The sequence below is a fragment of the Urocitellus parryii genome, chromosome X (genome assembly GCF_045843805.1).
Source record: "Urocitellus parryii isolate mUroPar1 chromosome X, mUroPar1.hap1, whole genome shotgun sequence".
In the NCBI taxonomy this organism is placed as follows: domain Eukaryota; kingdom Metazoa; phylum Chordata; class Mammalia; order Rodentia; family Sciuridae; genus Urocitellus; species Urocitellus parryii.
The window spans coordinates 131,107,421-131,117,786 of NC_135547.1; the positions used below are offsets into that span (position 1 = coordinate 131,107,421).

General features: G+C 67.5%; 1 protein-coding gene across 1 annotated transcript; it reads right to left on the reverse strand.

Moving 5' to 3' along the window:
• Positions 1–829: 829 nt before the first annotated feature.
• On the reverse strand, positions 830–9,397 carry Asmt (acetylserotonin O-methyltransferase). Its single transcript, XM_026382618.2, has 8 exons — positions 9,329–9,397; positions 6,583–6,757; positions 5,510–5,639; positions 5,138–5,206; positions 4,945–5,063; positions 1,697–1,837; positions 1,486–1,608; positions 830–1,080 (listed from the first exon to the last, which is right to left on the reverse strand). The coding sequence occupies exons 1-8, from the start codon at positions 9,395–9,397 to the stop codon at positions 830–832; spliced, it is 1,077 nt and encodes a 358-aa protein (XP_026238403.2).
• Between the last annotated feature and the right edge of the window lie 969 nt (positions 9,398–10,366).

The following is a 10,366-nucleotide window of genomic DNA, read 5'->3' on the forward strand; positions in this document are numbered from 1 at the left end:
TGTCCCTGTCCTCTCTGAGAGGACCCCTCTGTCCCTTGAGAGTGTCCCCTGCCCCTTTCCTTCAACACGCTCCTGCCTGTCACTCTGAGTGGCAGCTCTGACGTCCAACAGGTTTGCAGGAATCGTGCTGGGGGGGTGGGTCCCAGTCCCCTGGGCCTGAGGTCGCCCTGTCCTCCCCGGGAGTCTCCCTAAGGAACCCGCAGCCGCGGATTTAATCGGCTTCGCCATTTGGAGGGAAGCGACGAAGAGAAATGGTGTCGTGAGACCCAGAGCGGAAGGCAGCGAGGGGACACACAGGACGCTCCTCTGTCCCCGGGTCCCCAGCCCCGCCCCCCGCCGGCTTGATGGACAGCCTTGGCCCTAGGGCGCCACCTGCCGGCGGATGCCCAGACGGCTCTGCCCCGGGTCCCGGGATGTCGCCATGGCGACCCGGTCCCCAAGGCTGTCCTGAGCACCCAGGGAGAAGGCAAAGAGGCTCCTCCCCAGGCCCGGCACGACCCTGCTGCCCAGTCCACCCACCGGCCCCTCTGGGAGCTGCGACCCAGAATCTCACTCTCCCTTTTGCAAGAAGGTCCCTGTGACACCAGGTCACCCCCAGGGGACGGTGACACGGTCCTCGGAGCCACTCTTGGATTAGGACCGTCCACCAGGGACACTTCCGTGCGGTCAGAGTGACCGCAGTGGACCTTCCCGGCTGGGTGGCTCTCTGTGCTGTGCGCCTTAGGAGACCGGGCACCCTCTCTGGGCCCCACCTGCAGGGCATGACGGTGGCCGTCCCCACCCGCCCCCCCGTGACACGAGCAGAGACCAGGGAGGGACACACGTCTCTTTATTGTCCTCGGGCCCCAGGGTGGCCGGCCCCGGGCAGCGCCTTGGTGGCCAGGATGGCATCGTGGACGCCGCCCGTCCTGCGCAGCGCGAAGCCCCCGAAGCCGGCGGCGGCCAGCAGCGCGCGGAACTGGGCGGCCGTCCTCTCGCGGCCCTCGGCCTGCAGCAGCATGTTGAGCGAGCCCAGCAGCGTGGCCAGCGGGCCCCGGCCGTCCGCGTCCAGCACACGCTCCACCACCAGGACGCCGCCACCTGGGGGGCGAGCCACTGACCCCGGGGCCACCAGGACCCGTGACCTCAGGGGACAGCGGGGCACTCTCCCCAGGACACACAGAGGCTGTGTCCAGGACCCAAGGGCCACCAGGACCGGTGACCTCAGGGAACAGCTGGGCAGTGTCCCCAGGACACACAGAGGCTACACCCAGGACCCAAGGGCCACCAGGACGGTGGCCTCAGAGGACAGCTGGGCACTGTCCCCGTCACATGGAGGAGTCCGCTGACACGTGATGGATGTTGGCCCACGAGGAGCCCCGGCCGTCCCCCTGATTAGGTGGCTCTGGTGTCCGATGGCCCTCGAGGCCAGCCTTGCTGTGGCCACTCCTCTGGGAGGGCAGCCTGAGGGACGTCCCCCACCCCGCGCCCCGCCCTGTCCCCTACCGGGCCTGCAGGCGTGGTGGACGCTGGCCAGCAGCCGGGAGCACGTCTCGTCTGACCAGTCGTGCAGGACCCTGGCCAGGATGTAGAGGTCGGCCTCGGGGAGGGGGTCTGCGAAGAAGTCCCCTGCCACACAGGGGACGAGGGGACCTGGAGGGTCCGTGCGCCACATCACTCGCCCCCCCCCCCCCCCGGGAGTCCCCAGGACACCTACCTTCGCGGAAGCCCACCTGCCCTTCCGTCGGCAGCGGGAGGTGGGCCCTGGCCGTCTGCACCACCTCGGGGACCTCGAAGACGGTGACCTGGCACCCGGGGTACAGAGAGGCGCACTCCTGGGCCAGCGCCCCGGCCCCACCTGGAAGAGACCGCAGGCAGAGGACCATGGAGCGTGCCCAGCGTCGCGCACTGAGCCACAGGCACAGCCGCTCGGGGACCCTCTCTTGGCCCAGAGCCAGGTGTCCCAGCGGTGGCTCCGATGCCCGCGGACCGAGGGGCCTGGGTTCCCGTGTCTCTCGGGGACCTTGCTCAGCCTGTGAACAGGCCCTGCGTGTGGCCCTGGGATCTGGGCTGCTCGGGGCCATCTGTCACTGTGACAGGGTGCCTGAGGCAGGGCGCGTGTAGAGAATAGGAAAAAAAGGTTTGGTTTGGTTTTCATGCTGAGCCGGGGTCTCGCCGAGTGGCTTGGGCCTCGCCAAGTGATGAGCTTTGAACCCGCGATCCTCCTGCCCCGGCCTCCTGACCTCTGGGAGGACAGGCTGAGGCCCAGGCCAGGGGAGGGTTGGCTCTCCAGCCCCCGGTTCTGGTGGTCAGCGGCTACAGCTGGTGGCGCTCTTCCTGGTGGTGCCCGGCGAGGGACGTGGACGGAGCATCCACGCTCGGGCTGAGGGACACCTCGTCTGTCCCAGGGAGGCCCATGGACCAGCGGCGCGTCCGAAGCTTGTGAGGACAGCAATTCTCAGGACCCTGTGGGTGGCCCCAGGGTGGAGCCCACCACCCGAGTCTCCAAGGGCCATTGAGAACCACAGCTCCACCCGGGCACCCTCCATCAGCACAGCCAGAGGGCCCCGGGGAAAACCAAGATGGCGCTCGGGGTGTGGAGGCCAAGATGGCGCATGGGGTGTAGAGGCCAAGATGATGCATGGGATGTAAAACCCAAGATGGCGCTCGGGGTGTGGAGGCCAGGATGGCGCTCGGGGTTTGGAGGCCGGGATGGTGCACAGCTGTGGAGGCCAAGATGGCGCTCGGGGTTTGGAGGCCGGGATGGTGCACAGCTGTGGAGGCCAAGATGACGCTCGGGGTGTGGAGGCCAAGATGATGCATGGAATGTAAAAACCAAGATGGCGCTCGGGGTGTGGAGGCCAGGATGGTGCTCGGGGTTTGGAGGCCGGGATGGTGCACAGCTGTGGAGGCCAAGATGGCGCACAGGGTGTGGAGGCCAGGATGGTGCACAGCTGTGGAGGCTGGGATGGTGCACAGGGTGGTCCCCAGGATGGTGCACAGGCTGCGCACTGTCCCCAGTGGGACTTCCGTTCAGTGTGACTGGCGCTCTCAGAGCGAGGGCCCGAGGCTCCGACGGGCAGGGAAGGGAGGGACTGTCCATCTGGGGCGTGGTCTTCCTGCCCATGGCCGACCCCAGGGGACAAGAGTGTCCCCCGCAGAGTCTCCCCCGAGCCCCGAGGAGCTCGCCGTGTTCTGTGTCCACGTTCCCTGCTCCGAGCGCAGAGGTCCATGGAGAACTCCCGGGTCCTGCGGCCACGGATGGGCAGCCGGCGGCCAGCGGGTTTGCGGTGTGGGTTCCCCAGATGCGGGAGCCGGGCAGGCCCTGGGGCTAGTCTGCTTCTCCACTGCCCCCGCAGGCCATGGTCAGCAGCTGGGTCCCCAGCCTGGAGCGGTCAGGAGGTGGCGCCACCTAGTGGGGACCTGAGGTCACTGGACCAGTGTGCTGCAGGGTCACTGGGACCCCAGGCTCGTCCTCTGCTCTTCTTTCTCCTCTGCCACTCGCGCCCACCGTCATGTGCGGCTGCCCCAAGGCTCCACCTCCAAGACGGGGACCCAGAGTCGACTTTTCTCTTGACCAGTCGCATGTCTCGGGCCTTCGTCGCAGTGACCAGAGCTGAGTGTCACAGGGCCACACGGGGAGGCACTGGGGTGGCCCACCGTCCACTGCTGACCCTGGTGGGCAGGCGGGGACTGGGTAGTTGGGAGAGTCTCGGTGACAGTCAGGTGGAGGACGTCCCTAGTTGTTTGTCCTGTGACCCTGGGCGGTGGAGGCAGTGGACACTGGCTTGGAGGGTGATGACGGATAAGAGGAGGCTGGGTGTGTGGCCGGGAGGGACTGGCCTTCACAGGACGGTCAGGTCACCAGTGTTATGGTGCAGCCATCGGGGTCCCCTTAAGCTCACGGGAGACCATGCAAGACGGTCCAGAGGTGGAATGAGTGGGTTGTGAGAGGTGTAGACTGAAAGTGGATTAATCCACTTGGATGGACTCACTCGGTGTAGACTGAAAGTGGATTAATCCGCTTGGATGGACTCACTGGGTGTAGACTGAAAGTGGATTAATCTGCTTGGATGGACTCACTGGGTGTAGACTCATAGTGGATTAATCCGCTTGGATGGACTCACTGGGTGTAGACTCATAGTGGATTGATCCGCTTGGATGGACTCACTGGGTGTAGACTCATAGTGGATTGATCCGCTTGGATGGACTCACTGGGTGTAGACTGAAAGTGGATTGATCCGCTTGGATGGACTCACTGGGTGTAGACTCATAGTGGATTAATCCGCTTGGATGGACTCACTGGGTGTAGACTCATAGTGGATTAATCCGCTTGGATGGACTCACTGGGTGTAGACTCATAGTGGATTAATCCGCTTGGATGGACTCACTGGGTGTAGACTCATAGTGGATTAATCCGCTTGGATGGACTCACTGGGTGTAGACTCATAGTGGATTAATCCACTTGGATGGACTCCCTGGGTGGTGACAGCAGCAGGTGGGGTGTGGCTGGAGGAGGGGGTCCCTGGGCTGTGCCTTTGGGGTCTCTGTCCTGTCCCTGGTGAGCAGAGCTCTCTCTGCTCCCTGGTGCCCTGTCCTGAGCTGCTCTCCTCCTCCTCCAGGCCCTGCCGCCATCTTGTTCTGCTCCCCTTGGGCCAGAGCCATGGAGTCGGCCACCAGGGACTGGACCTCGGACACCGGGAGCCCCAGAGAGACTCTTCCTCCTCTGATTGTCCTTGTTGGGTCTTTTGGTCCCAGTGGCACCCAAGCAGCCTGAAGGAGCTTCACTTCCTACTTGAAGGAACTGACCAGTCCTGGGGTTGGCCGCCCCTGGGGTCATTGGGACCCCAGGCTCTTCCTCTTCCTCTGCAAGACCCCAGGCATCAGAGCGTCCCCTGAAATCCGTGGTGAACACTCTCCCCGGACACAGCAGGAAGGACAGTGCCCACGTCCGAGGACACTCACCCCCGAGGTCGCAGACGGTGCGGAACGGGGACAGGTCGAAGGCGGTCAGCACCCGGCGCCCGTCGACGCTCCAGATCTCCTGCAGGCCTCGCGTGAACTGCAGCCGCTCGGCCGGGGACCTGGGTGAGGGACGGCGCTGGTCAGGCTCAGACCGAGGGTCCACACCTGCGCCTCGCACGGCTGGGGCTCTCACCTGTAGATGGCCGCGAACAGGTCCCCCGCGGGGACGCCGAAGGCCCTCAGGTACTGGTTGCTGCCCTGTCTGAGGAGCAGGAAGGTGTGGTCACCCCTCGGACATTGGGAGCATCCGCGGGAGGACCCAGAGGTGCCCTGTCCCCTCACGCTGTCCCCTCACCCGCGGATCTCCCTGCAGAGCTGACCCCTGCAGAGCTGACCACTCTTCTCAGGCTCAGCCTCCCCCCCCTGCAGGGCCCCTGGTCCACCACACCCCGGAGCCCAGCGTGGACAGCTCCCCTGCTGGCCACCATACCTGCCCCTCCCCCGGGGGCCATCGCCCCTGCCCCGGCCCCACCTGAGCCCCCGGGGACAGCTGAGGCCCGCCCACCTCACGGCGTCGGCCAGGTGGGCCCAGCAGCGGTAGGTGGTGCTGCCCAGGTACCGGAGCATGGCGCGCTGGCCCGTGGGGCTGCGGCTGGTCAGGTAGGCGCGGGCCAGCTCCGAGTTCGCGTACCGGGCTGGACAGGCGGGGAGGGCGGGGACCCGTCAGAGTGGACGTCACGGCGGCGTGGTGTCCCCAGCGCGGGGCACGCGACCTCCACCCGACGCCCCAGGGCAGCCCTGCGGGTGGGGGCGGCCGGGAGGAGCGGGCGTGGATGGGCAGCGGGCAGCCCTGCGGGGGCTCCTCTCTCCTGGTGCGCTCGGGCAGGGCGCAGTGCGCGCAGGGACCCCGTGGGGAGGGCGCAGCGGGCGCAGGGACCCCCTGGGTGAGGGCGCAGCGGGCGCAGGGACCCATCGCCACCTGCTCTGCACCTTCCCATTATGTAGGTCCGAGGGGCGAGTCCTGGCTCCAAGAAGGGGCAGCCGCCCTGTCCCCCGGGGTTCGCTCAGGGCCGCCCCACTGTCCCTTGGAACGGGGCACGGGGTCTCCCTAAGTCCAGGGGGTGGGGCGGCCGGGGCAGTACGGGGACACGTGGTGGATGCCGCAGGTCAGAGGTACACATCTGGGGGTCAGCGCCCAGAGGACCACAGGGACCTGGTTCTGCATTCGCAGTGCCCCTCAGCGGAGGGACACGGGCCTGCCCCTTCCTGGTTCCCGTCGCTGTGACCAAGAACCTTGGAAAACCAACTGGAAAAACATGAAACTGTTCTTTGGCTCTTGGTCACCTGTGGTGACCATTGGGTCTGTGGCCGGGCAGGGCATCATGGCAGGAGCGTGTGGTGGACCACAGCGGCTCTGCTCTAGGCGGCCAGGAATCAGGCAGAGAGAGACAGAGGAAGAGACTGGGGTCCCAGTGTTCCCCCGGAGGCCACGCCCCCAGTGACCTCACCTCCCGCTAGGCTCCACCTCTTAAAGGCCCACCGCCTCCCAGAGCCGCAAGCCCGACAGCGCCCCTGGTGGGCGGGGAGCAGCTGTCCACCGCGACCCGCTGGCCACCCTCCCCCACGAGGGCAGCTCACCCGTCCCCCCGCGGGTGTCCACGTCCAGCAGCCGCAGGGGCACACAGGCTGCCAGCAGCAGCTCTGTCCCCCGGGGGCTGGCGCCCAGGCCTTCGGAGATGGCCGCCACGTCCAGGGGCCCCGGGGCCTCGGCCAGCAGGTCGAAGAGGCCCAGCTCGCAGGCGGCGAAGAGAACCTGCGGGAAGGCCAGGGCGTCCTGGTGACCGGGGGCGTCCTGGTGACCGGCCCGGGGATCCCCCGAGGCCCCGATTCTGATTCCCTTGGTGACGGGTCCATTGCCAGTGGACTCTGGGCTCTGAGAGAGGTGGCACGGGTCGGGCTCGTGGGTGACCTTCTGGGCCATCTGGCCTCAGTGGAGGACGTCCCTGGGTTCCAGCCCAGTGACCCCGGCCAAGGTGGCCGCTTCTTAGATTCCACGGAGAATTGTCACATGACGGAGCACCAGACTCGAAAAGAATGAGAAGCAGGGGCCCAAGGCTGTCTGCGTAGGAGAGTGGCCACCTGGGTCCCAGAGACCAGAGGGAGGAGCAGCCCAAGTGGCCACCAAGGGATGAAAACAAAACGTGGCCATCTGCACGGTGGAATAGTGCTCGGCCATGAAAAAGGAACGAAGCACCCCCCCCCCCCCCGTTGAGGCTACGACATTTCAACCTTGGAAACAGGTCAGACGAAAAGTGGGACAGTCCCCAAGAAGAGGAGGGTCCAGTGCCATGTCTGTGGAGCACCGGACAAGTGGGTCCCTAGGACACAGGTGCCTGTCGGTAGGGTGTCGAGAGGCGCTGCGCCACATGGACCCACCGCGTCCCACGACTCGGGTCAACCCTCTCCCTGTCCTGCGCTGGCCGACTCTCTGCCCGTGACGCTGCGGTCATGTCCCTCTTCCCTCCTTTTGGGGGGTGGGGACGGAGCCCGGGGGTGCCTAACCACGTCCCGAGGTGTCTCGTGTGTTACTTAGAGGCAGTGAGTTGCAGAGGCTGGCCTCCACCTGGCGGTCCTTGTGCCTCAGCCTCCAGAGCCGTGCGTCACGGCCGGCGTGCACCCCTGCGGCCAGCAGAGGGCAGCATGACGACGACACTTTTGTCCATCTGTCCACTGTGTTTTAATGACGATGACAGTAATGGACCCACAGCCCTGACACAGGGACGTCCCTGCAGTCCCCTCCGGGTGGCCCTCACTGGTGGCCTGCTCTGTCCCCGAGTCTCCTGCTCTTTTCTGGAGGCTGCCCTGGCCTCCCCCTGTTCAGGAGGCTGGAGGCCGTCCTGTGGACGCCGGAGACCTGGGGTGTCCTGCTGGGGGCAGCTTAGTGACCGCGCGAGCCTCGCATCCAGCTGGTTCTGTGGAGGTCGCTGATCCTCCCTGTGGTCCGAGGGTTGGGTGGTGCAGCTGGGGCCCAGTCAGCTGCCCCGGCCACCTGTCCTGCTGAGAGTGTGCCAGGTGCGCGGGGCCACGGCCGACCTGGTCCTGTCAGGTGGAGGTGACGCTGCTGGGGGTGGACGCTGAGGCCGTGGGGGGCGGAGGCGGGGTGACCCTGTTCTGCCGGCTGGGCCCCTCCTGGCCGCCAGGGGGGCTGGCCCTGTCCTCTGGGGTCTCACTGACTGACCGCCCTGGGGGGGGGGCCTGGTTCTGCTGGACGGGCCATGACTTGTGTCCCCTGGACAGACTGCGTCCCCCCGGAGCTGCCCGCCCCCTGCTCTGTTGGGTCCTGCTGGGGGGGGGGGACTTCTCTCTGGGGACCCTGCCCTGGCCATGGCTCTGTCACGGGGCTGGCCCACGTCCTGCTGTGACGGGGGCTTCCTCGGTGACATCCTCTGCTCCCTGCGTGGGGACGTCTGACCGCCCTACGGTCGCCCTGCGGACGCTCCAGGTGGGGGACGGGCTCTTAACTGGACTCCTCTCGGGGCCTGGGCGTCCAGGGGAGGGGCTGCCCGTGGAGGGTGACCCTGCTGCTCCCTCACGTCACCCGGTGTCCCCTCTGGTGACGACATTCTTGTCCTGGGACTCGGGACCCGCCTGGGAGCAGCCCCGGTGCCGGGTCCTCTCTAGGCGGGCGAGGGGCCAGGGACAGGGTGGGAGGACACTGCGCTGTGGGCAGAGGCTCCCGGCTCTCAGGTGACCGCTGCAGAGCCCGAGGGTCTGACCGGGCAGGGGACCAGGACAGCCGTGACCGTGGGTGGAGGACAAGCTCCGCCTGAGCTGTCCCCGAGCTGTCCCTGAGCTGACCCCGAGACCGGCCGCCCTTCCACCTGCAGCGGCAGACTCTGGGCCACAGCGGACACCAGCACCTTCCCTGACCAGAGCCGGCCTCTCCAGAGGAGGCCTGGACAGGGCGGCCCCCACACCACGGAGAGCCGGGGGGAGGGGGAGCATCGTTCATTTTGGGGGGCACTGAGGACTGACCCCCGAGCCCCGCCCCCTGAGCCCCGCCCCCTGACCCCGTCCCCTGAGCCCCGCCCCGAGCCCCGCCCCCAGCCCCGTGTTGCTTTTTATTGAGGGACAGGGCCTCGCTGAGCTGCTCAGGGCCTCGCTGCGGCTGAGGCTGGCTCTGACCTCGCCGTCCTCCTGCCTCGGCCTCCCGAGCGCTGGGTCCACCGGGGAGCGCCGCCTGCCCGGCTGCCTGTTCACGACCGTCCTCCTGCGACCCCACGGGAGGTCCCCACGGGGTCCCTGGGCAGTGACGGGCTCTTCCTAGGGCCGTGCGGGAGGCGCAGCGGGTCCCACCCGCGCCCGGGCGCCCCGCGGCTCCTACCTGGGAGACCATGAAGCCGTGCGCGTGCTCCTGCAGCAGGCGGAAGGCGGGGTCCAGCGCGGAGCCCATGGTCCCGTCTGAGCCCCTGGTCGTTGCTCCAGGGAGCGCCGGCCCCAGGGGCGTGCGACAGCTGGGGACCGCACCTCTAGGCAGGCGCCTGAGCCCGGGTCGGACTCCGCAGGAACCAGGGCCTTATCTAGGGATCACGCACGCGGCGGAGGGGCCGGCCATCTGCTCTCTGCCCCGTGCGCACACGGCCCTGCGGTCGCCAGGGCAACAGCGGACGCACCTCGGCCGTCAGCAGACAGAGGACACCGCAAACCAAGGTGCTCCCCGGCCGTCACCGGGGTCACTGGGCGTCCCAGGCCCTGGCCTCCTTCCAAAGGGCAGGGCGGTTCCGGTTGTCCCCGGGGATCCAGGGGCGGAGGCCCAGCAGAGAGGCTCCCTCCCAGCCCCACAGGGCGGGACCTAGAGGGCGGGCTGTCAGGGGACCAGGGTCCCCGATGGGCTCCCTCACGGGCTCCAGGGAGGCTCCAGGCGGAAGCTGGGCGTGGCTGGGTCACACCTGACCCCAGCAACTCTCGGGAGGCTGTGGGCGGAGGACGGCGAGTTGGAGGCCAGCCTCAGCAGCTTGGCGAGGCCACTTGGCGAGACCCAGCCTCAACCCAAGTGAAGAACAGGACCGGGATGAGTCTGTCAGCTGCCCCCCAGATAGACAGAGCTGCCCAGGACACGCGGTCGGACACCGCGGGGGAGAGCCTGAGGCAGCCTGGGTGTCACTGGGAACCAGCGGTGACCGTGGCCGTCCCCTCAGGGGGCAGCGTGCGCACAGGGCCCTCTCAGGCCAGGGCGGGGCTCTGAGGCTGGGAACCTCGGGGGGTCCTGCACCTTCCCCCAAGGACACCAGGGGACGCCTGTCCTGGAAACCCTGGCCCCGGGTGACACCGGCTCTGTCTCCCCGGGGCCTTGAAGGCCACTCTCAAGGGACAGACGACCCTGCAGGGCTGGGCGGAGTGAGGCCGGGTGGGTGGCCAGGGA